Source organism: Chinchilla lanigera, unplaced genomic scaffold (assembly GCF_000276665.1).
Source record: "Chinchilla lanigera isolate Chin_1 unplaced genomic scaffold, ChiLan1.0 scaffold00052, whole genome shotgun sequence".
Classification (NCBI taxonomy): domain Eukaryota; kingdom Metazoa; phylum Chordata; class Mammalia; order Rodentia; family Chinchillidae; genus Chinchilla; species Chinchilla lanigera.
In genome coordinates, this window is record NW_004955453.1 from 502563 (window position 1) to 529081 (window position 26519).

At 52.1% G+C, this 26519-nt stretch overlaps 1 protein-coding gene across 1 annotated transcript in view; it reads left to right on the forward strand.

Annotated features, from left to right (window-relative positions):
• Asb18 (ankyrin repeat and SOCS box containing 18) overlaps positions 1–18569 on the forward strand; it is a gene marked incomplete in the record, with an annotated part of 60848 nt that extends 42279 nt beyond the window's left edge. The window contains 3 exon segments of the mRNA XM_013519996.1: positions 23–114; positions 16233–16346; positions 17222–18569. Coding sequence (XP_013375450.1) covers positions 23–114; positions 16233–16346; positions 17222–17407 — 392 coding nt within the window.
• Between the last annotated feature and the right edge of the window lie 7950 nt (positions 18570–26519).

A 26519-nucleotide genomic window follows, 5' to 3' on the forward strand; every position in this document is an offset into this window, starting at 1 on the left:
CTGGCCCGCGCGCTGCAGGCGGCTGCCTGCGCGCCCCCGGCCGAGGCACGGAGCACAGTGCAGGCGCTGCTGAACCACGGCTCTCCCACCGTGTGGCCGGACGCCTTCCCCAAGGTAAGGCGGGCCCCGCCGAGCTGGCGTGAGCCTCCAGTGGCCGAGGGACACCCCTGGGGCTTTAGCACGCTGGTCCCAGGCCTGGAGGGGAACAGCGTGCTTCACTGTGAAACTTCCATAGGCCCGGACCTCTCCTGGGCAGCTTCTACCAAGGTTTGCATTTCTACCAAGCTCCAAACTAAGACCAAGGCTGCTGGTCTTGGAGCCCCACTTAGAGGAGCAGAGGTTTAGGAACCTCCTATTGGCTGGGGTCACCGAAAAGTAAGAGGTTGGGATGACCATAAGTACACAGAAAGTGTTCTTTTAAAGTAGTCACTTGGGGACACCTGGCACTTTTCCAGGATGCCCCCGAAATATTTTGTCAGCTCATCTTTCCAGGATGATGAAGGTCAACCTTTGCTGCATCTGGATCTGAGTTGAAACGAAGTTGCCCAACCGGACGGGCCACCTTACTAATGGTGGCACTTTACACCTTTGCACACGACTTTCAGTCAGCGTTCACTCCACTGCTCTGCAACCTGCCTGCAGACACTGCCTCCCTGCACCCCAGTTCAACCTGGGATGTGTCCCATCCTAGGTCACCACTTGGTGGAGACCTCAGCTCTGCCCGGCTTTTGCCCTCGCGGGCTTGACTTTTAGCATCTTGGCACTTTTTCCAGCTGCCAGATTTACCCTAAAGTAATAATAATGAGCAAAGATTTCCCATCAGAAAAAATACCCAAAAGATTGAATGTGTTTCCAAAGGTCCCCTAAATACTGGTTGGGTGGAGAGAGTGTCTTCCCCCAAAGATGTTGAAGGAAATCATCCCATTGGGTCTAAAATGTTGGTGTACTTAACTTAAACATTATCACTGCCACCCAAAGCACACCACTACATACGAAAGACATATTTTGGTCTGGTGAGTTTTGAACACATACCTGAAGAGCCATTGATCCTGAACAACAGCATTCCAGATGGTCCCAAATGGTGCAATTCCCACGTTTTCCTCAAACCCTCACTGGACGTTATAGACGTGCTCGGAGCAAAGCCCGAAAAGTAGAAACCACGGGGACGGCGCCCCAAGTTTCCTCACTTGAAAAACACGATGCTGTCTCGCCCTGGCTTTACGGAATTCTCCCTCGAGGCTCCACCAATGCATGGATTTCAGCGTTCAGACCCGAGACTGGGGCGGGATGAGGCCAGCATTCTCCTGTTCCCCAAGACCCTCTCCATTCGTAACTTACGTCCTAGGGCCGGGGATATGGCTCAGCCGCACAAGCGCTTGCTTGGCAGGTACAAGGTCCTGAGTTTGATTCCAGGTACCAAAAAAGAAGAAAAACAAAACTTACATCCGAACATTTCCGGTTACTTAGCTGCCCACCCTGCAACCTGAAATCCAGACTCCCCCACTCTGCAGTTCATGTCGTGTCTGCATTAAGCCAAGATATACCCCTCCTGCTCTGGTCATACAGGAAACTGCAGAGCTACGGGGAGCGAAATACACTCCACGGGCTGGGCCACGGGGGAGCTATCCCGGCAGTCTCTCATACAGAAAAAGAAGAAAGCGCCGTGTGCCTCAGGGGTGGTTAGGAACAGTGCTTGTTAGTTTGGCTTGCTTCGTCTTTGCCCAGGTGTCAGCTTTGGCGGCCGCTTCTCCCCGGTGTCGCCTCTGGGGACCCCTGGTGGCCTGAGCTGGCTCCAGGCTGTGGGAAGGCTTCTGTGACCTGGAGATGAGGGTCAAGGACCCCTTCCGGGTCAACCCCAGTGCTGTGTCAGCCACACGTGAATGAGAGGTCGTCAGCACCGCCGGCCGTCAGGTCAGGCGTGCATTTGGGTTCACCGGACAGTGTCAGAGCAGGGGTGAGAAGTACTTGGCACCTCATGATAGCCAGATCTCTAGTCAGTTCCGCACCAGTGAGGAGAGAATTGGACTTTCTTTGAGAAATCTGATTACCTGGATGCTTTCACCATAAAGCATTGCCCACCATTACCGGCGCTGAGCTTAGGACAGGTAGGCCTGCAATCAGTGTTGACCGTGTGGGGGATTCCAGCCGCCCCTGCCTGAGGTCTGGACCTCTTTACATTGACATCCCTGTACCTCTAGGGGGCGCCCCGACGCCTGGCCTGTCTGTACCACTTGGAGGATCCTAAGAAAAGCGACATTCTAATCTTGACCCTGGACAACCGTGCAAAATGCGGAGAAGAGCCGGAGACAGCATCTGCCCTTGCTCAGGCGCCCTGTGAGTGTCCCCGAGCAAAGGGATCCGATCACCTGGCAGGACATCAAAGGGACGCGTGGCCGGAGACCAGCACACTCGCGCTCTGCATACAGGACTCAGGGCCAGCGAGGAGAGCGCGGAGCTCTTGGGTGTCACGGGGCACGTGGCCCATGGGCAGCAGCCGTGCTTTAAATAGATGTAAGGAGACACCCGTGGAGCTCAGAATTACTGAGGCAAAAGGTTTCACAGCAAGCTGTGACATAAATCACAGTTCATGCCCAGACAAAGGCGCCATTCCCCCAGCAGGGGGACACAGAGCCTCCATCTGAGCCTGGCACACGGCTGAGCCTCCAAAATCAAAGGGTGGCCCGGCTTCGAAAGCCAGCGTGTTGACAGTGCCAGGCCGGCCTGCCCGGCTGCCCACTGCTTCCTGCCAGAGGCGCCCGGAGATGTCTGGAGACATGCCGGGAGCCAGCACCAGTGACCTGCTGCAGCCGGGTTTGAATTCTGGACACTGTCAGGGCAAGACCCGACGCCCAAAGGGCAGACTGACAGCCGGAAACGTGGGGCCGACCGTGTCCAGCACCTGCCTCGGCTCACCCTGTGCATTTCCTGCTTGATTTGGAATAAAGGGCTCTGCTCTCTCTGCCTGCCCCTTCCAACCTGGAGGAGGAATCGGAGAAGCAGCGGGGAAGCTCAGGTCCCCGCCTTCGCCCCTCCAGCCGTTTCAAGAGGGCATCTCTGGTTGAAGCCTAGGAGGGAAGGTTGGGGCCACAGAGACTCTGGAAGGCTCCCATCCCGGCCTCTCGGAGAGGGACGCAGCCTCTGCAGTCACAGAGCGGGAGCCAGCTCCTGGCCCCACGTTCCTGGACCCCAACCACCACCTTCTCAGCCTGTGCCCTCCATGCAGGTGGGAGCTGCCTCCGGTGGGCGCTCGGATTAAGTGGCCAGCTCCATGTGCCCCCTGATAGCACCTCCTCCCCGACACAGTCGCCATTTGCATTAAACCTGTGTGACCACACATTCTCCTCCAACCCCCCCCAGGCGGGCCCCCTCCCAAGCCTTCTCCGACTGGGATTGCCCCTGCAGGTGGCCCTGAATAACTCAGATGGGGACCTGCCCATGTGCCAGGGCATGGGGGACAGCACCAGCCCTGAATGATTCCCCCTCCCAGGAGTATCTCTCAAGTCCTTATTATTTATTCAACAAATGTTTCTTGGAAACTTCTGTGCTCGAATTACAATAGGGAATGAGAGCATAGGCACTTCCTGCCCACGTGGTGCTGCCTATCTGGTGGTTAGACACACACACACACACACACACACACACACCAGTGTGAAGTTGCCATGGCAGGAAGCATTGCAAAGCTTTGCAAAGCACTGCAAAGAACCAATCATCTTAGAAGCGCCGGGCAGGGCCAGACCTGGCAGGGGGCTGAGGCACTGCCTGAGCGCATGGTGACTGGGCCAGCTTCAAAGCTGAAGACTCGCTGTGTCCAATGGGAGGGGATTCTGGACAAAAAGAACAAAGCGAGCCAATGTCCTGGGGCAGAACGTGCCCTGCAGTGTGTGCCGACCGAAAGAGGACCAGCAGCTGGAGGGAACCTGGCAGGGAGAGCCAGCGAGGACTGGCAGCAAGGGAAGGACTTCATTAAAGACTTGGCCTCTGCCCTCAGGACAGCGGGCATCTGCGCGGCCATTGTACGTGGAGGAGGTGATATAATCAAATCTGTGTTTGCAAATGATTTCTCTGCTCCACAGAACACGTGGGAGAGGAGAAGGCCGCAGGCAGCGTGGAGACGGGGAGGGCTGCAGATGCCTGAACAAGGAGGGCAGAGGTTGGTGGGGAAAAGGACAGATTCCAGACCCGTCTGCAAACCCCTGGCCTGGCCTCCCTGCTGGACACTGACGACGCTAAAAAAATAGCTGGTGCACACCGCAGTCCCTGCACTCGGGAGACTGAAGCAAGAGGATTGCCACAAATTCGAGGCCAGCCTGGGCTATGGAGTGAGTTCAAGGCCAGCCTGGACTACCTAGTGAGACTGTCTCAAAAAACCGTAAAAACGAAAGCAGGGAGCTCACTTTGTCTTGTGTTCGTCTTCATACCTAATTCCAGATCGAGGTCGCGTGACTTCCCCATCCAGCCCGATCTCGCGGTATTCTGGTGCGGTCTCGGGTAGAGGTAGTCAAAAGCCAGGCCTGATTTCCGGGCTCCCTGTCCCCAGGGAGGGCGACGCGGGACGAGCGCGCCTGTTTTCTTGCCCTTGTTTGATTCCTCCATCTACATAGAAAGCAATGTGCCTGTGTGATTTTTTCCCCTTAATTTTCTTTCTGCCGCCTCATTAGCTGAAGAGAGGGCGCGTGGACACTAATGACATCAGCATGTCAGAGTAATGTGGCAGCCGCCTCTCTGCAGACAGCAAGGAGGCAGCGGAGATTTTTAAACTGTGTTGGCGTAAAAATAATGAAGGCAGCCAGCTGCCTGCCAAACATGAGGGGCACGACGCAGAGGGTCGGGGAGGAGCGGGAGCCCCAGAGAGGTGGAACAGAGGAGACAGAAAATGAATTCCCAGAGACAGGCAATAAGACTTTGTCACAGTCGGTGACCCGGGGCGGGGGCGGGGAGGCGGCGCCAGGGAAGGCAGCCCTGCCCGGGCAGGGACAGGCAGGGGATAGCCGTACCGCATGTGGTCCCTGCGAGCCGTTTAACGTCTTGCAGAGAAGTGACAGTGCCAACCGGGGTCGCCGCAGGGTCGGGGTTAGCAAGGCCCAGGGAGGCAAGAAATGCCCGGGATGTGGTCTCAACGGGACCAGGCGCACCGGGGCCCCTGTGAGCCGTCCCTGCTGGTGTGATCCTCCCCCAGCAGAGGAGGGGTTCCCGGGACAGGAGGAAATGCGTGAGCGAGGCTGTGTGTGTCAAGGGCCGCGGGCGGCGAGGTCAGGGCCGGCCAGGCTGGGAGGTGTGTCCGCGCCCGCCGGCCCGTCTGAGGCCGGCCTCTGTGCCCCTCACCTCGCTCCTCCTCTGCAGTCTGCTTAAGCCCGACTTGGTGGCAGCAGTAGATTGGGGAGAGGGGAGGGGCAGGGAGAGGAGGACGGAGGTGACAGGTCGTGCAGGGTCAATGCGACGACCCACTTAAGAGGAGCAGCGGTCCAGTCCTGGCTTCCTAAAACTGCCTTTGAGGACGGAGACAAGAGGAAGGAAGGAAGAAAAGAGAAGGCGGGAGACAAAGGCCAGCCTCAGCCCCAGCAAGACGCCCGGCGTCCGCCGTCCCTCCAGGCACTGTGTGAGAGTCCAAGCATCAGGCTGACCTCGCCGGCCAGTGGGGCCACTTCCGGGGATGCCACGCACTCTCAGAGGTACAGCGAGGGGCCGAGGTGGAGACAGGGACCAGGCTGCAGAGCAACCTGCAGGCTCTGCCAGGAGCAGGTCGCGGGCTGAGGCCACGGGCCAGAGTGCAGGGGCTCCTGGGAACGGCCCGGTCTGCCTGGTCAGGGCCCTCCGCTGTCCCCACCCCGGCCTCCGGTGAACGGAGAGTGGGACCAGGACTCTCCTGCATGTTGACCTACTTTGCATCCGGTTCCCCGCCTCCTCACAGAACTAGAGAGTGAAGAAGCCGGCGTGGTGGTGACCTGTCAGCTCAGCACTCTTGGAGGCTGCAGCAAGAGGATCTCAAGTGTCAGCCGAGCCTGGGCAACTCAGGGCAACCTTGTCTCAGAATTCAAAAGATCTCTAAAAGGCAGAGAGTGCAGCTAACTGTGCACTGCAAAAAAAAGAAAGAAAGAAAAAAGAAAAAAAAGGAAGGAGAAAGTTAATGGAATTTTGAGTAGAAAAGGGGGCCAAAAACAGGAAAACAGGAGAGCATCCACAAATGAGAAGCAATCCTCATCTCCCCTGAGGAGATCTGGAAGAAAATCACGGAAATTGTGTGCCGTCCTCCCTGGAGTGCACGAAGGCAGCGCCTCTGGGACTCACAAACAGGTGCAGAGAAAGTCAACGGAGTCACATGGAAGGAGGGCAGACAGCGTCACCCCAGGAAAGCAAGAGCACAGTCATGGGTTAAATTACACATGACAGGATATAAGAGGCAGAATAGATTCATAAAGAAAGATCAAATCACACCAAGCCAGGTGTGATAATGCACACCTGTGACCCCAGTAGTCTGGGAGGCTGAGGCAGGAGGATCACAAGTTTGAACCCAGCCTAAGCAGCTGAGCAATTTAGCAACTTAGTGAGACCTGTCTCTGAATTTTAAAAGGGCTGGGGATGTAGCTCGTTGCAAAGGTCCTGGGTTCATTCCCCGGTTCCACAAAAGAAATGACATAAATCAGGATGCTGTGTGGTCTGCCTGCGCGACCTCAGTGTTGTTTCTATGTCCCCTCTGTGTCCTGAGGGCCGGGGAGAGGGGCAGCCCCTTCCAGGGAATGCACAGTCCCATAACAGCTGCCCCTGCCTGGGCCCAGCCTCTGGGGCACACGGGGGTGACAAATGCGGAGGAAAAGGAAGCCAGCATTCTCCCCTCCTCTCCCTGTGCCCCTGCAGCCGCCCTGGCCACATCGAGTGTCCTTGTGACTGAGCCTCCGCCAGATGCCGCTCCCTGCACGGCCCAGACCCACTGCGCAGCCCCTGACCTAACTTGGTTCACTTAGTCCCAGCCTCCTCGGGGTGGTCCTGGCAGTGCTCGTAGTAAACTATGAGCAGATTCAAAGAGTTTGAGGCAGGGAGGTTTTAAAGGGAAAAACTGGGAGAATTACAGAAGATATAAGGGTTTGTCACAAGGGTGACATTAGCCTGAAGTTGGACGGTCAGTTGCTGGGCAGATGTCCTTGCAGAATTTTTTGCATAAGTTTGTGGTGGTCTTTGTTCAACTTTGGGCTGTAGGCAGAGCCTTTGATGATAGTTATTATCATGCATGAGAATCCATCCTTTACAACCTCCTGGCTGTATGCTTTTGTTGATGCTAATTGCTATTAAGGTTGACAGGAGGGGCTGGAGATGCGGCTCAGTGGCACAGTACTTGCCTGGCACGCGTCTGGCCCTGGGTGTGAACCTTAGCATTGAAAAAAAATTCACAGAAATGACTCCTTTCTAAGTATGACAACTTCCACAGAGAAAAGAAGCAAGGCAGAAGGCAATTGCATTTAAATACCGTAGGAAGGGTCAGTGACTGTTACAAAGCTGCAACAAGATGAAGCAGTCAGCGGGCAGAGGTCTGGGAAGAGCCACCAGCAAAGGAGCGGCCAGTCTGCGGCCAGAGGCTGGAGCAAGCTTGACCTGCATGTGGGTGGACCGGGGACCAGGAGGCTGCGGGTGTAGAAAGCCAATGAGACAGGAGGAGGAGATGAGGTCAGAGACGGGGGACACAGATTGGGAGGGGCCATAAGGGGACAGTCCTTTAAGTGTGGCTTCAACCTCTGGAGACAGTGGAGTGGCCTCGCCTGACAGACGCTTTGTGAGGTCTTCCGGGCTCCGGGTCAGGATGGTGCTCCCAGAGGAATAGAACAGAGGTGGGGAGGACGGTGCGGAGAGTCCAGAGACCCACATGTGAGATGATGGTGGCAGGACAAGGGGCAGGGCCTGCCGTGAGGCGTGAGGGACACGAGGCCCCCGAGAGCTTCCTGAGGCTCTGACCTGGACACAGGAAGGATGGGCTTTGCTGCCCCTGAGATGCGGGAGGTTGCTGCTGGGCACCCAGGCTGAGCTCCCGAGAGATGGGGCCACGTGGGGCTGTGGAGCACGCGGGCAGTGGCCCAGCCCAGAGCGCAAGAGAGCAGTGTGACCTGCTCGAGGAGCCGCCTTGGAGCGTCGGTGGCAGATGGGTGGCAGCGAGCTGGCTAGGTCACCAGGGCGTGAGAGCAGACAGAGAAGAGATGTGGATCTGACTGAAGGCAGCACCGTCCAACCTGGAAAAGGGGGAGAGGTGGGGAGGCAGCCAAGGACGCGCCCAGGGTCCCAGCCGCTCCGGAGGCTGAGGCAGGAGGTTCACGAGTTTGAGACCAACCTGGGCATCTAGTGCGACCATCTCAAAGAGAGAGGAGTTGATATCAACGATCAGTGAGACACAGTGAGTGAGATAGGAGGAGAAACAAGAGTGTGGCCTCGCGGAAGCCCAGGGAAGGAAGGACGTGCAAGGAGGACGCCCCCAGCCACGTTGCCCCATGGGCTGCCGCGACCAGCGAGGCTGCAGGCTCAGAGCTCTGGCAAGAGCGGTTTGGGTGGAGCAGGGCCTCATGGCGGTCATGCAGTGAGTCGGCCTCCTGCCAACTGAACGTGCGGTAGCATCCACGAGCGCTCAGGAGCAGGGCGGTCAGTGCCCAGATTCCTCCCACTTCCACCTCCCACAGCTCTGCCCAAACCCTCCTCTCCACCCTAACTGCACCATGAGTTTAAGCCACTGAGTCTCTGCCTCTCAGCTCTCCTCCTCCGGGTGTCTCCGTCAGAATCGAGCGCTAGGGTTCTTCCAGGCGTAGCCCTCACGCGTCCCCGTGTCCTCGAGGTACGGCCCGCCCGTCCTGTGGCTGACGGTGCTTCTCAGGGCTGGCCCTGCCTTCCCCTCCAGTTTCGCTCTTCGCCGCTTTCTGTGTCGAGCTCCACGCCCAGCCACGCATTTCTCCTCCCAAAGCCGGAGCCATGTGCTCTCCCTGCCTGGCCCAGTCTGATTCCCAGAATTCTCCACTCCCTGCTGGCCCACAGCCAGGTCTCAGCGTGGTGTCCTCGGCAGAGAATCATCACCCGTGGAGAGCCCAGGTCCGCGTCGGGTGCCATTGCTAACGCCTTGCAGTCCCCCTGCCTCGTCACCAGACCTCCTGTCATTGTCACGGGCTGGAGAGGTGGCCCTGGCCACTGGGTTATGCAGACGTGACACAATGCGTGGCTTCTGGGAGGAGCTTAGTACCTGAGGAAGCAGTGCTTCCAGAGACAGGGCAAGCACACTGCCTGCTGCTGCGGGCAACTTACTCACTGCAGTGCCGACTCTCCCCGCCCCAGGCTGGTGACGCTGCGCCGCCAGGTCCAGGTTCTGCTCTGTCCCTGTCATCCCCAGCCTGGTCAGGCCCTGTTTCTGTAAACACTGCCGCAGTGATCCTGTATCAGACGTGCAGTGTGCTTCCCGCTGGACCCTGAATGTCGTATACGTGGTGCTGATTTTCTTTAAAATGAAGATCATGTCCCAGGAAAACAGATGATTTTGATTCCAGAAGAAATCAAGATAGCCACGAGTGGTGGCGCACACCTGTAATCCGAGCACTGGGGAGGCTGAGGCCAGAGGACTGCCTCAGACCAAGACCGGCCTGAACTACATAGCGAGACCCTATCTCAAAAAAAAATTTTTTTATAAAGAAAAGGAAATCAGTATAAAATATGCCAATAACAACAGAAGAATCTAAAGTGTCAAATTATTGCTCACAACTAAATGTAAGCTCTGGTTGTGGGCTAGGGGTGCAGCTCACTTGCCTAGCATGCGTGAAGCCCTGGGGTCCATCCCCTACACCACCCAAAAAATCTATTGTTTCTTCTTAACTCCAATAATTGTCTAGTTTTTCAATATTAAAAAGATTGAAACTTCTTAGGTAGCTTTACCAAGTACAGTAAACATAAAATGATATTCAAGCCTGATTTAAAAATACTCTGGAGCCTGGCATGGTGGTACACTCCTGTAATCCCAGCACTTTGGAGGCTGAGGCAGGAGGATCACCATGAGTTTAAGGCCAGCTTGTGCTACATAGTGAGTTCAAAGACAGCCTAGACTACATAGCAAGAACCTGTCTCAAAAAGAAATTCTCAAGAAATTAAAGTGTAAATCAAGTTCAATTACTAAAAGAGATGTAAAATTAGCAAATTAAATCTGCCATTATGGGGGGCGGGGATATAGCTCAGCAGCACAGCGCCTGCCTGGCAAGCACAAGGCCATGAGTTCAATTCCCGGTACCAAACAAAAAAAAAAAAGAAGCATAAATCTACCATTATGTTGTATATAATAATTACATATATTTATACACACTAAGGTATATTTATATATAGTTCTATAATATGTGAATACCTATGATATATAATCTATTTGATGTATAATATAGAAAAGAATATCTGGGCTGAGGATATAGCTCAGCAGTACAAGCACCTGCCTGGCAAGCACAAGGTTCTGAGTTCAATTCTTGGTACCAAAAAAAGAAATAGTCAAAGTGGGTCTGCTTTATAAAAGCAAAACTGGGTCGATATTGGAAAATCTTCTAAATAAATGTAAAAAAAAGAATTAAATCTGAAACTGTACAGTAATTAGCACTAGAAAGGTATTTCCTAAACTCAGAACATGATATTTATCTGAAACTTATAATGAAACATTCGATACTACCCTATTAAAATTAGGAATAGGATATGATTACCCCCGCTACCAATGTTGTTAGTCAACACTGATTATAAAAGCTCTAACCAGTATAATAAGACAGGAAAGATGACTAAGAAATGTTAATATCAAGGAAGAAAGAATACCATTATTTGTAAAAATGCTTGCACAGCTGGAAAATAAGGTACTTTTACAAATCAGTGAAAAAATTAACACACCAGTAGAAAAATGAGCAAAAGATGTAACGTAGCAATTCATAAAAGAAGAAAGGTGAGTGATTCCCCAAAACAAAAGTAAAGAGTTCACATAGCACCCACCTATCAAATGTAAGTACTGGCCAGGTGTGGTGGTACACACCTGTAAACAGAGCATTCGGGAGGCTGAGGCAGGAGGATCGTTGCAAGTTCAAGACCAGCCTGGGCTACAGAGTGAGCTCAAGGGCAGCCTGAACTGCACAGAGACCTTGTCTCAAAAAGACAAAAAAAAAGTAAATACTAAGACTTCAGAGAGGGAAGCAGAGGTACTCTCAGATCCAGTTCTTCAAAAAGTGGACCAATTTATGCACATCTATTTGGCAGTGTGCTTTAAAAGCTTTAAAATAGGGGCTGGGGATTTAGCTAAGCGGCACCACACCTGCCTGGCAAGCGCAAGATCGTGAGTTCGATTCCTGGTACTGGGGAAAAAAAAAACAAAAAATAAAAAAATAAAAATAAAAGCTTTAAAATATATGTGCCATTTATCCCTGCAATTTTACCTCTAGAATTGAAGTATTTTAAGATAAAAGCCAGGTGGGTGGTGCACACCTGTCATCATAGAACTCTAGGAGGCTAAGCAGGAGGATTGCAAGTTTGAACCCAGCCTGGGCAACCTAGCAACTTAGGGAGACCCTGCCTCAAAAAGTTTTTAACAGCTGGGCATGTGGCTCGGTACAGAGGCCCTGAGTTAAATCCCCAATACCAATAAAACAAACAAAACATTGGGACAGAAGGAAATAGAATGGGTAGAACGATATTCAAGGATATTCCTTATTATATCACAAATATTAAGACAAATCACATAGTTAATTCACTGAATACATTATGATAAATTTAAAAATAAAATATATGGCCACAAAAATTATATGGAAGTGGCCATTTATAATATTTGAATTGTTCACCATTTTTGTTTTGTTTTAGTTTTTGAGACAATGTCTCGCTATGTAGTGCAGGCTGGCCTTGAACTCAATATGTGACCCAGGCCGGCCTCAAACTTGGGGCAATCCTTCTGCCTCAGCCTCCTGAGTGCTGGGATTACAGGTGTGCACCACCATGCCTGGCTATTCACAATCTATTTTAAGTGGGGGGGGGAAATCAAGTTTCAAAATGACATACCAAGCAGTCACTATTTTCATTATACAAATGCACCTCAATTTGCAACAGGAGTATAACCCAATAAAATCACTCTAAGTTGAAAAAGATGGTACATCAGGGATGCACCAAATGCCGCAAACCTGCTGAGCACCAGCACTTAACAAGACGGCCCAGTGTAAGGTGCTGCTGCGTCTCCCCGTGACATTGAGTCTGCCCGGGAGCCTGTGGAAGGGACTTCCCGTTAGCACCCCAGGGGAAGGATCCAGATGCAGAACTCACAGTCTGGTTTCTACTGAATAGACACCGCTTTCTCACAGTTGTAAAGCAAAAAATCATATAAGTAGGACCTTTATAAACTGGAACCATCCGTGTATCTATTATTTTTTGTCTCAGCCCATACATTAGCATACACAGCAGGTTAATAGTAGCTCTATCTGAACAAAGAGGTACGAGTTGTTTTCTTTCTTTCGACCTTGTGTTTCAAAGCGGTCTTAGATCCGGAACTGAGAGCTACCATAAGGAGCGGTTTCCCTGCTCCCTGGGGCTCAGCACCAGGACGCCTGGAGCAGATGCAGGCCCAGCGGAGCAGCGGGCTCTGATCATCCTGCCGCAAGTGCACTGTGCCTGACCTGAGGAAAACCACACAGCCTCAGCTTCCTCAAGAAAGAGGAAAAGCCGCCTCATGACACTTGGTAAACCTTAAACCTCAAAGAGAGCTGTGAAGAGGCCTGGGCCCTCTCCAGGATCAAATCTGAATTTTGTCAAGCGGCTAAACCCAACGACCAATTTGCGGAAGACAGAGGAGGACCAGCAGGTTCCCAAACCCCACAGGGAAACAATCAGCAGAACCCCACTGTGAGACTACAGGACAGTGAGCCCAGTGTCTACTGCAAACCAATCCCGTGAAGCAAGAAAAAGACTGAATACACATCCTGACAACCCAGCAAACAAATTATTTTATTACTAAATGGCGTTTAAGAGAAACTTGTGAATTTAAACCCCGACTAAACATAAATGATGTTAAATGATTGTTAATTTCTTAGGTATTATAATAAATAATCATGCTTATGTTTCTTCTAAAAGGTCCTTTAAGAGACACACTGAGATAATTACCAGCAAATGATAGGATACATGGTGTCTTAGTTACTTTTCTCATTGCTGAGACAAAACACTTCACACTCACAAGTGAAAGGACAGAGGCTATTTTGGCTGACAGTTTGGAGAGATTTCAGTCTACAGTCAGCCGGCTCCAAGGCAGGGAGGTATAGCAGAGGGGCATCACAGAGGAGAAATAGTCCACAGTGGGGCAGGCAAGAGACAGCAACCAGCAACCAAGAGCAACAAACCTCCCTTTCCCTTTTTTTTTTTTTTTTTTTTAATTTTTATTTTAAAGAATAAAAGAAGGATAACATAATAATAGAGGGGACTTAGCAAATTACAGACAAAATGGTAGGAAATTATCAATGGTTATCGTTTTACATATTATTATCTACAAAATAGTTTCTCAGGAAAACAAATAGACAAATAATAGTGAGTTAGAGACAAAAGAGGTAGGAGATTATCAAGAGTTGTTGTGCTATACTTTGGTATCTTCAATGTGGCTTCTAAAGAAAATAAATAGAGCTATACATGAGTGACCTATTGAAAAATCATTAACTATTCTCAATGGTTGTTGTAGGAAACACATAATAATAAACATACATTATGAAATAGGATAGGAACATTACAAACTTAACACAGTTATGGATAGATTAGTAGGAAAATATCAATGGCTGCTGTAATACATGGTGGTATCTTCAAAGTGGTTTCTCAGGAAGACAGAGATATGCAAGAAGGATCTAATAAGTAGTTACAGCCTAAGGGTTGTCAAAAATAGCATATTACCTCCTCACCAGTGACTCCTTTCACTGAGGTATGATGGCTGGAAGGAAGGCCAGGATTGAAAAGAAGGACCGAGAGACTTGCACCTGTGACTAGCAGCAGGGTGTTTTCTTGTTCCTCCATAGTCATGATTACCCAGGACTCCTCGATGGAGATGACGGTCTGGCCAGAGGGAGAAGGCAGACCATGCCCCAAGCCCTCTCATTCCTGTTGGAGTAACTGGTAGCATGGGTCTGAGCTCTGGGGCCTTCACCTCAGAGGGCAGACCGATCTCCAGTGGTCTCCTTTGCATCCAGGGCATGGCCCATGGGGCCTCTTAGGGCAGTTCCTCTTGAGGTGGCCTGGCTTTTAACAGTGGTAGCAGATGAATGCAGTTGTCGAGTTCTTCTTGGAGCCCCGGGAATCAGACCTGGGATCTGTTTCTCTTAGTGGTGCAGTAAAGGCAGCTGCTTTTTCTCAGTCTCTTTGTTTTCTCTCCTTGGCCTCCTCCTCATCATGGCGATAGAATACTGAGAGGCAATTCTTACTAACATCTCAAGTGAGCTATCTGAGGTGAAAGCCAGTCTTTGTAGCTATTTCTCTCCAGCTTCCCATTGCTTTGGGACCCCACAACCAGTTAGTGTCCTCTCCCCAACTGTCAGCACAGGCAGCAGGAATCCTGCTGCAGACTTCTCCGGAGCTCCACCACAGCCTGTACTGTCAGGGGAAGAATGGCTTCCAATGAGTCTCTGCAGGTATTGTGCAAGGTCCTCCTGGTTTACAGCTTCCAAGCAGCTCTCGTGACCCCAGTCCACTGGATCTCTGACTCCGTGGGCTTAGTCTGCATTGTCATGTTCTCTGAGTCCTTGTTCAGCAGCTGCTCCTCCGCTGGCTCTGGACCTTTCTGGTTCCCAATGGCAGGAGAAAGAGTGGCCCGTTGTATGGCATATATTCCCAGGGGTTGTTCAAAGTTTCAATGATTCACACACATCCGTGGGTGGGCAACTGCAGTCGGTGCATGGTGGGCCAATTGTGTCACTGTTTCTCTGTGTCATGATAGATCCCAATTGAGCGGCGGCGGCGGGCCTAAGGGCTGGCGCTCAATAGCGCTCGCCGCCGCATGGCTCCCCATGCGCTGGGGGCCCACCCTCCGGGAGCCAGCAGGCAGGAAGCTAGCCAGCCAGAAGGCTGGCGCTCCCCACCCGCAGCTCCCTGTGCGCCGGAAGCCCTCCTTCCAGGGAACCACGAGGCCGGGAGTGAGTTGCCGGTCCGAAAACCGGCACTCCCCGCCCGAGGCTCCCCGTGCGCTGGCGGCCCACCCTCCCTTTCCCTTTATCCCCTCAAGGTCACAAGCCTTTTGGGTGTACCCACACACACACATGGGGGCCTTTCCATTATCCACACCCAGAACTATGAGAAGTCAATTAGTGGACTAACCTAGTGCCACATACCCTTAATGCCTGTATCACACACCCTAGAAGCAGCCACCTCCCTGAAGCCCCCTACATCTACATACAAGCCATAACACATGGGGTCTGCCTGACGCTTATGTTAGGAGGAGTGGATGGGGCAGGACTGACCCTGGGTGGATGGTGGGTGCATAGGAGTTTATCATTCTGTTCGATCTACTTTTACGTATGTTCAAATTGCCCCATGATACAAAAATTTACTATTCAAAAGCAAATAGTGTTCCCATCTTTATGGTGAAGCTGATGGACTTGATTTACAAATTTGCAAATAAGAAACTAGAAATCTTTGCCAGTGGGCACTGTGAAAATAAAATGTAAGAGCCAAGCCAAGAGGAAATTCAACACCTAAACAAATCTTCTCCCCACCTCACCTGCTGCTGCTCTCAGTTTCCCAGTGTTAGGACACTGAGGTGTGAAATTGGGAGAACGGTCCTGGTCCTGGGACAAGGCTTCAGCAGAACTGCCTTCCTTTGTTCGAAGGTGCTCAGCACAGGCCGGGGATTTAGCTCAGCGGCACAAGCGCCTGCTTGGCAAGCACAAGGTCCTGAGTTTGATTCCCCATACCAAAAAGAAGCTGCTCAGCAGAAGGAAGCCATGGCCTGGCAAGCCAGCAGCAGCTCCCCTGGCACCTGATGACTTCAGCCCTGTGCCCAACTGTCCCCCAGGGGCTGCCCTGAGGAAGGGAGGCCCTGGCAGAGCTGTGGCCTTGTGTCTGTCTGCACACTGGTCACTGTCCTTGTGGCAAGCCTGCTCTGCTGTCACCTTCCCTCAGTGACCTGGGAATGGAGCCCACACAGCTGGAGGTGGGGGACAGACACGGAATCCAGACCCATCCTCTCATCCCCTGCCCCTGTCCACCTGGACCCAGCCTGTCGCCCTACAGCGGGTCTCGCCCTCTTCCCGCAGGTGCTGAGGACCTGTGCACCAGTCCCTGCTGTCATTGAGGTCCTTTTCAACTCCTACAGTCAGCTCCGTGTGTCGGAGTCCTGGAAGGAGGGGATCCCTGATGAAGTCTATCAGGTACAGACCTGCCTTGATTCCCTTCCTCACTGGGGAAACTTAGACTCTTATTTGTGTGGAGTTTTGCACTGGGAGGCATTAAGCATCGGACGAAGGAAGGAGGGGAGCTGGGGGTGTACTTGCAGGTATTTCCATTTCTCCTGGGGTCTCAGGAGGGGGTTTCTGTACTTAGCCCTCCGAGTCCACGGATTATGCATTCATGGAGCACACCGTTCACAGATCAGAAATATTGGGGGGCTGCATGTACACTGCATGCAGACAGACTTTTCTTTCTCGTCATTATTTTCTCAACAATGCGGAGTGTTGGGCCACAGGTGACCTGGGACCCGAGAAGGGAGGCCTTGCGGCTGCCCTGGTACAGATTCTGGCTCCTTTCCTGGATGTGCCAGTCTGGCCCCGTGTGTGGGCATCATCTGCTGATGGCTCAGGACATGGCCACACAGCATCGGGCATTGCATGCGCACATGACAAAGTCCACAGGTGACCACAAAGAGTGAGAACAGAGGAGGATTGTCGAGAGCTCAAGGACAACCTAGATTACACAGCGAGACCTTGTCTCAAAAAAGCACTGGCCTCATCCAGTGCATGCTGCTGAGCACTGAGCCCTGGGCTCCTGGGCCACCTCTGGCCAAAGGGAAGGGCTTAGCAGGGCGGCTTCCAGTTAACAAGTCACCCCTGGAGCCTGCGTCCCCCGACTCAGTGAGCTGTGCTTCAGAAAGCTACACAAACCCTGCACAGTGGCCCCTGTGGCTCCACAGAGGCTGCCTGGTACCAGTGAGCCACAGAAGGCTGGCCTATCCTATCTGCAGCCTGGCTAGGATGAGGCCCTTGTAGGTTCCATGCACAAGTCACAATCTGCCCACCTTCCTTTCCAGATGCACCAGCCTTTCTACCAGTCTCTCTTCGCCCTAGCCCACACCCCACGCTGCCTGCAGCACCTCTGCCGATGCACCCTCCGCAGACTCTTTGGCAAAAAGTGCTTTCACCTTGTGCCCCTGTTACCCTTGCCCAAGCCCTTGCAAAACTACCTGCTTTTAGAGCCGGAGGGCATTCTGCACTGAGAACCAGAGCGCTGTGTGACACCAAGCCCCTGCCCTGTGTGGCGGAGAGCACCCAGGCCAAGAGGGGCATAGCTGGACAGGCGTCCCACCTCCCTTGCTCACGGGAAAGGCCTCCCCCCTCTTTCTGGGGCCTGGCCATCTGGAGAGCGTCTGTGCTCAGGACCCACCAGAACCTCATGCTGTGAGAGAACCCCTGTTTCCAAGAGGAGCACACTTTCCGGGGCAAGTAGTCACAGGACAGTCCAGCACCAGCAGGAGCACAGTGGAGGGATGGCGAGCCAGACTTTCTGACATCCTCACTGTGACCACAATCCTGATGTCCCCTTGGCTGGATTAAGAACCACCTGGCATATGAGCAAAGCACACTCCTGGGTATGTCTGGGAGCGTCGTGGAGGTGTGGCCTTGCGTACTGCACATGGTCCGAGGTCCCTTCCTCTCCTGCACTATCCCCCTGCTCTGCCTCCAGCTGCCATGAACTAAACAGCGTGATCCTGCTTGCCTTTCTACCGTGATTCAGTCTAACTGCCTTAGACTGAATCCCCTGAAACCGTGAGTCAAATTAATATTCTCCTCCTTCAAATTGCAGGTGTTGGGTATGGTGTCCCAGCAATGAGAAACTGACTAGTGCACTCACCCAATCCCACCTGACCCTACTCTGGAGAACAGCCTGGGAAGGCAGGTGCCAGGAGTCCACATGGGTCAATGAGGGTGCCTCAGCTCAGCCTGAGCACCACACAGTAAGAGAGACACCCTCACATCAAGGACAATGTTCCTGTCTTATCTGTGCTGATGCTTTGATATCTAAGGCCTTGTGACTCTGAAGAACAGCCTGTCCCAGGACCAGCCAGTCCCTAGAGATAATAACCAGCTCACCATAGCAAGCCAACCAATGCAGAGCCCAGACTTAGCCATCTTCTGTCCTGGACTGTCTGACACACGGCTACCATCCTTCCCTGATCGCTCTAGGGCACGTGTCAGACAACTCCTCTGCCCCAGAGCTACTGAAAGTGTGCCAGCCAGCACCCTAAGCCCTCCTACCTTGTCCTCCCATGCTTCCCCACCTCCTCCTGAACAACCCTAGTGCTTGCTTGTGTGAGCCCCTGGCATGCTGAGCCCCCTGTTCTTGAAAACAGTGAATAATAAATAGTCTGCTCAGTGAAATTCATCTGCCTATCCATTGACCTTTCTAGACCTGAAATTTTCTTTTAAGATACTTTTGCTTTGGCAGTGCTGGGGATTGAACCTATGGCCTCGCGCATGTGAGGCAGATGGTCTACTACCAAGCTACACCCCAGCTCAGTACAAGAAATTTAAAGCAAGGACTCCTTATGGTTGTCCTGGTTTCTTTTCTGTCCAGTTAGACTCAGAGCAAGGGACTGCGGAGTGAACCTGCAGGTGAGGAGAGGTACACCCATCGCCACAGGCCGGCAAAGGAGTTTAGACCGCTGTAAACAGCTGCCCCATGAGGGGGATGGGTATGCACCCTGAGAAGTTAAGCCCAGCAGGCAGGGCCCACTCACTGGGGTGACCGTCATGAAGGAGGTGGCCAGGCTGAGCCTTGGTAGATAAACTGCCAAGGATAGGGCAGCGCTGTCCAGCCCTTCAGAAGATCCACGCCTGTCCCACCCTCTGAGACAGAAAATGGAGCTGCTCTACAAAAAGTCAGGTATAAACTCGGCTTCACACTCTTCAAACCCTGTCCCAGGCAAGCCACTGTCCCCACACCCTCCCACACAGACTCCCAGGAGTCACCCCTGTATCCAGAGGAAAACTTGAACAAAACCAGGGTGCTGGGAAATGCAGGGCACAATGGAGGGAAAGGTTTCTGTCCTCCCTGAAGTGCAGGTCCCTTCCCCCGCGCCCTGCTCTGACAGTTGGAAGGAGGCAGGGCCGGACAGCACAGGATACGGGTAGGAAGGGCTTTGTCTCCAGACCAAGGACTCTGAACTTCACTGGAAAGGCCTGAGGAACAGAGAGCAGGGGAGGGCTGTGACCACAGGGATCTCAGAAGATAGCTTTGTCCTGCAAGTCGATGCATACACTGGATGGTGAGTGGCATTCCAGGGTGACAGACAGGAGACCCATTCAGAGCCAGGTTCCTCCTGGAAATCACCCGCCGTTTGCTCACCTGGAAATGAAAGTATTAACACCTGCCTCCCGAGGTGAGGGATCCATATGATGACTCATAGAAGGCAGGTCTTTTTAGCTCCACAGGGATCTGGTTGACGTGTGGGTCCAGAGCCTGGCAATCAGGTTGGGGGAGCCCAGATGCTGTGGGTTGCACTCTCAGGCATGTCGCTGCAGGGCCTGGTGACCTTGGATGTCACCCCTGCACCTGGCCTACAGGCTCCACTGTGTGGTAAGATTCCAGAGCCAGGCCCAGAATCCAGCCCAGAAAGGGCACTCAGTAGATGATGCCTTGTCCTATTCCCCTTGTTTTGTTGTTAGAAGAACACTGGGGAAAGTCTATAAAAAGTGGGAAAGAATAGCCAAGTTATTTCTAAGAACAGGGAACAATGGTAAAAACAGAAGCACAGCATTTCCTACCATGAAGGAGCGCAGTCCTCCAGAGAGAGCGCGCTTTTCTCGCACAACCCTGCGCTCCAGCATGCTCTCGAGCACAGCACCGGGTGGAACACTGTTTGGGTGGGCTGGGGCTACAGCTCCGTGGCAGAGAGCTATCCTTGAGTGCCCAAGGCCCTGGATTTGACCCCCAGCCCAGTAAATAAATAAATACTTTTTAAAAAATAAAATAAAATGTTTTGGGTGTATCTCTAATCTGCATTACATTTTAAGTATGTTTTGATGAGTCATGGAAGAAAGCCAAGCTCTTTAAAGACATCTTGACTTTATTCTTCCAAAAGCCGAAAGAACAATAACCAATTATTAGGTTTCCGAAAATATATTTTTCCCAAATGACAGCTCAGAAACAGCACCATGAGCCCCAGAGCTGTCTGAAACTCCACCACTGTGAAGGAATTTTCTTTCTATTTTTACCCCCAAGAATTTTCTTTTAAAATTCACACGCTCCCAGGAACAGCTCATCCATGCAGCCCTTTGGGGAGAAACCACCCGCTCATCCATCGTATCATTTGCTTATTCATTTATGTTGTATTCATTTTCACTGTAAAAATGCATAGTACAAATTCATCCTCATAACCGTTTTTGCGTATCCAGTTCAGTGGTGTTAACTAGATTCACACGGTTGGGTGATAGTTCTCTAAAGCCTCCTCAGCACAAAGCAACTGAAGTTTCCCAGTAGTAACAGCTAGGCAGGAGGCTGGGGCAGGAGGATCACTTGGGGCCAGGCATTTGAGACCAGCCTTGGCAGCACAGCAAGCCCCTGTGTCTTAATAAAATACATATTTAAAAAATACTGAGACTCTTGCTCATCAGACAGCTCCCTAGCTCTCTCCCCGTCTCTCCCACAGCAATCACTGTTCTACTTTTGTTCCCATGGCTCTGACTCTGCCAACTGCCTCACATAAGTAGAAGCAGACGGCATTTGTCTGTCACTGGCTCGTCCCACATAGCACCATGTCCTCAAGACTCCTCCATGCTGTGGCCTGGGGCGGGACTGCCTTCTCTCGCAGGCTGAACAGTCTCCTCTGGACACGTGCATCACACTTCGTATGTTCGTCTGCCCACGGGACTCAGGCTGCTCCCACTGCGTGGCTGTGGTAAGGAAGGCTGCAGTGAAAGTGGGCACCGTGGTTTGTGGTTTTTCCCTCCAAGATTCATGCGTGGAGGCTGGGCTGGAGGCCGCCCTGGTGTGGGGGCAGAACCTTTAGGAAGGGTGATGTCCTCGGAAGGGACTAGCGTGTTCTCTGGGAACCCGGGTGAACTCCTGAGAATGGGACCTTTAAAGGAGCGAGCCTGGTCCCTGGATTCCCGGGCTTCCAGCTTTGCAGTGAGGTTTCTCCTGCATACCACCCCTCCACGATGCCCTTCCGCACATGGTGACATGGTCTGGGGGAGCCCTCGAGAGACCTGAACATGTGGGGATGCCCAGTCTGGGAGCTGCGGCTTCCAACTCTGTCCCCTCAGCAAACCCCTTTTCTTTATAAAGTACTCAGCCCAGGGCATCTTGTGATGGCCCCGAAAGCCACCTCAAACATGGGGGTGCGAATATCTCTGCAGGATCTTGGTTTCAGGTCCTAGGCACGGGATGGCCAGGCCCCATGGTATTTCTAGTGTTCCTGGGCCCCATGGTACTTCTAGTGGTTGAGGACTCTCTGGACTGTTTTTCTGTAACTGCTGCACATTTCACACCCCTACCAACAATGCACAAGAGGTCCCATTTCTCCACAGCCTCACCAGTGCTTGTCATTTCCTGTTTTGCTTTACTTCTGTTCACTCATATAACTGACCCTTCCTGAAAGCCGGCTGAGAGGGCTGGGAATATAGCTCAGCCGCGCAAGCACCTGCCTCCTCCCTGAGAGCTTGCAGCCCAGCGAGAGAGGGCGGCGAGTGCTCGGGCTGCCCCAGAAAGTGGGCATGCGGGAGCAGGGGGTTTCTCTGAATCTGTTTGAAACGAGGGCTGCTGTACCCACGTGGGTGGCCCGTTGTTGGCTCGTGGTTCCCCGTGGTCTTTCTGATCACATCGTCCTACAGGCGATCCTGTGACCTCTGTGTCCCTGCATCCCTCCCCCTAAGCCCACCACATGTGAGGCGGCATTTGTCACCTCTGCCAACACGGACACACGTGCGACGGTAACACGGACCCTCCTGACTCGGCGAGCCCTTTTCCCTGCCCATAGCTCTTCCGGAGCATGGTGTCACACCGCAGGAGGTAATGACCAGGAGAGAAGGGGGCGATGGAAGTGAGTTCCGAGTCACCTGGCTTCAGGAACTCTAAGAACGCACCCAGTGGTGTTCCTCGGTTATGACCATGACGGGAGGGGACAGAAAGGGCCAGTGCGGCTCACGGGTGCTGTCTAAGCCAACACACAGGGTGGAATTCAAACCCAGCTTTGCAGAATGTAATTACCACTGACGATTCACTTTGCTACAGCAAGGAATAAAGTAACCGACAAAAAGTCATTTTGATGACTGTGGCCAGCTATATACCCTATGCTGCATGTGCTGAGAAGTGCTGAGATGAAGGGAACTGCATAAATCTGCATAGATAAGAAAGAAAAAGAGGAGGAGGGGGAGACAGAAGGAGAGGAAGAAGGGAAGAGGAGGAGAGGAGGAAGAAGAGAAGCAGAAAGGGAAAGAAGAAAGGAGGGAGGGCAGGAAGCACATGTGTTGAGATAAATGGACAGGAAGCCATTCTGTTCCAGGCTATGGTTTGTTCCTTTGCAGTGAACAAAATATACCCTGGTATTTTTCAGTTAAACAGTATTTTTTCATCTCTTATAAAGTCCTTATTGAACATCATTACTTTCCTTGCTGACTGTATACCATCAATTTAACTCTGTGAGACCTAAACTGTTTTCTTTAATTTCACAGTGGTTTTTAATGGCACATCCACCTGGCTCAAAATTCATAAGCCAGTGAAAGATAGTACTTTTACCTGTTTCTCTTAAAAAGGAAAAACAGCAAAACAACATTTTTCCCTCTACTTGTGTCAAGTATCTATGATCTTTTGTGTTTGTTGTTTTATGGTTTTGGATGCAGGGTGTCACTCTGCAATTCAGGCTGGCCTGAATTCGCTGTGTTGCACAGGCTGGCCTCAGACTCACAGCGTGGATCCTCCTGCCTCAGCCACCCCAGTGCTGGGATTACAGCCACGCACCATGATGTCTAGCGTGGCCCTAGGGAAGGGGTTCTCTTGGTGGCACCCACCCCCAGGACAGGATAGAATGATCCTAACTGGAACCCCAGGCACCAGAGGGTCCACAGCCCATGGGCAATTGCATTAGCCTTAGAATTCTGGGTGCAGCCCTGGGCCTGTCTTTGCAGTGTATTTGTGTCTGTTTATTTCCAGTTACCTGATAATCAACTACTTAGCATATCTGGAAGAAAATCAGAGACACAGACTCTCTAGGTCTAAGGAGGTTTCGCTCATCTCAGTACTGAACGTAATTATTCCCATTTCCAATCTCCGAAATAACCCTTCAGACACACGCTGGTGGGGCCGGCTGTTGAACTTTAGCAGAGAACACTTAACCCTCTGTGAAACGGCGTAAAACAGGCTGGTCCGCTCTCCCCCTGCCTGCCAGGAGTGTCTAAGAAGATGTTTAATCACCACAATTTCCAGTGCTAAGTGCTTTTCCATCTCTTAAGGGCTGGCCCGGGACGAAGTGATAAGCCAAGATTATTGTACCTTTTATTCCGTTATTTCAAGGATAAATTACTCCTTTCCTCAAATTTTCTACATGCAGCTGGGATTTTTAGAAGCCCCGGAGTTGCAACTGGGACCAAGATGCACCTTATCTCTAGCAGTTAAGCATAGCTTGGCAGAGTCGAACTACTTTTGAACGCCGGGGCTTGTTTTGAAATTGTGAACCTCCTCCTACGTTAAAGCAGAAATAAATGCTACTGCATTGCTAAAAAGAAGCCAGGGGCAGGAACCACCAAGCCCCGCAGAAGCTGCCCAGGCGTCGAAATTCCTTCCCTTCGAGTCCTGCAGGTGGCGCCAGGAGCAAGCGGTCTCGCCCTCGCCTTCCAACCTCCTCTGTCCAGAAAGAAGAGAGAAGAAAAACAGTTTCCCTGCAAAAGGAAGAGAGAGAGCACAGAACAACTGTGGGTCTGCAAAGTGTCATATAGAATTGTGCCGCCACAATCCAAAAATTCAGTAATTAAAATATTGATTATGGAATTGCTTGCTTCCTTTTGTATTAAATATGTGCATTTTATAGACAACGTGTTTATAAATAAATATAATTTTCAGTTGACTCTTTTATGGTGCCATAATAAAACCCAGTCCTCCTCTCTGCGTTAAGCTGTTCTTTAAGAAAATTGTACATTTGCAGTGCAGCTGAGCCGGTTGGTAGCCCTCATCTAATCTTCCAGAGTGGTATTTCTGCAGTCCTAACACTCTGGGCTTAATCACTCCAATAAAAAGAGTAGATTTCTTTGTAATGCAATTTGTAAGCAATAAACATGATTGAGGACGTAGTCTTTGCTGTCGCCGATGTTTAATGCAGGGTTTTAATTTGGTGTGTAATTATTCATTCGGTAGGCGCTTTTCCCCTTCATGTCTGCTTTTCTGAGGAAAGTTGGTAAATTTGGGCGAGACCGGCTTTGCCTCTGTGATGGGAGCCCGAGCTCCACGCAGATCTTAGGGAGAGAGAACATTTTTTTTAATCTGCTAAAGACAGGAGGTCACATCAACGCATAATACAGACACATAAAAATGTGATTATGGGGTTCCAAACAGAACGCAGTAGGCTCCTAGTTAACACAATGAGATTTCTAGGAAGTGAAGCATAAATTCTTCAAAAATGACACATTTCTCACGTTCTATTCCAATTAAATTACTGAGGCAGCTAACAGCGATGAGCACAGAATACCAGGATAAAATGAGGGTTTTCTTCTTGTAACTGTATCTCTGTGAAAGTATATTTTTATGAGAAGCAGTTAATATTAAGCTATTATTTTTCAACTGCGCTGGAAGGGATGTCTTGAGCCCTTCCTGTCGGGAGCCTCCGCCTTTGTCTCTGGGGTTTGCTAATAGGAAGAGGCAAGGCTCGGCTGGGTATCGCCCCCACCCGGGTCGTGGCGGGAGCGGCCAGCCAGGGAAGGGGTCCCCAGGGTCAGTCCCCAGGGCGAGATCGCTGCCACGTCCCGGCTCCCGCGGCTCCGGCGCGCGGGGCTGGGGGCGGGGACGCGGCGCCCACGCACGGCCCGCGAACGCGCGTGGCTCTGCGCGCAGGCTCAGGCCTCGGGGTCTGCGGCACCGCGGGCCAGCCCTAGGATCGGGGATGGAGGGGCCTTTGAGGGGCTCGGGCTGCTCCCCCTCGCAGGAGGCGGGCGGGTGGGCGTCGGAAGACAAAAGACCCGGGGCGCTGAATCCAAAAGGACGCTGGCAAAAGCCTCGCGCGGGTTTGAAAGGCGCTCGGAGGACGGCGGTGGAGCGATCCCAATCAGAAATGCGATTTGGAGTCCTAATGAACTTGATTGCGCGAACATTTATAATCCCCCATGGCCCTAAATGAAATCAGATATAATCAGGAGATACGGGGAAGGGAGTGTTTACAGCCGACGCAGGGCGGCCGTGGGACGCGGAGATGCGGCCCGGTATTGATGTCGAAAATGATGGATAACGCGGGAATGGCAAATATACTATTTGTCTAATGGCTCGGCAATTAAATTCCCCTGTAAATGACCCATGCCTCATTTCATCCTAATCTATGGAATTTTGATTGAATTCGTCAGCTCTAATTGAAAAATACTGCACTTTAATGTCTGCATTGCAGTTTCAGGACGAGAGTGGTTTTAATGAGACGGTGCCCCCCTGACCCGGGAATATTTGAGACTTTTATTCGGAATTTAAAGCCAGAAGATTGCTCAACTGAGCCCCAGCGTTTCCTCTCCTGGATCCGCGTCCATCCATCTCCAGGCACGATTTAATAAACGCACTTGAGAAACGCGCCTCCCGCCGACCCCCGCGGCCGAGTGGCACCCCGGGGGCGCCTCTCCCCGGGGCAGTGCCGACCGAGGTGCCCGGGGACGCCCCTCCTCGGAGCCCGAGCCCCGCTGCCGCCGCCCCTGCCCCGGCGTCGCAGACTCCAACCTCCGCCTTCCCACCGCCAAAGCCCGGCGGCCTGCCTGGAGGAGGGGGCCGCTGACTGCACCCCGAGATGCGCGCAGCCCCCCACGCGCTTTATATGCAAATGGTGAGGCGAAGCGATCCCCGAGAAATTAGCTACTTGCTGAAGCATATTTACTAGATTGAAATGAGTTAAAGAGAAACATTTTAAGTTGCACAAACGAGATAATTGGATCGCATTAAAACGGGATGTTTGCGCCTTCATATACATTTAAAAAAAAAAAGAAAAGAAAAGAAAAGAAAAGAAAAGAAAGGCAAAATCCAGGGGAAGAGAGGAGCTGTAAAGGCGGCGTGGCTGCCAGGGGTGCGCAGGATGGGCCCCCCGGGCCTCGCTGGGGGGCGCCGCTCTCCTGCCCGGGCTGCTCGGCCCTGCGCCCGCGCCCCACCGGGGC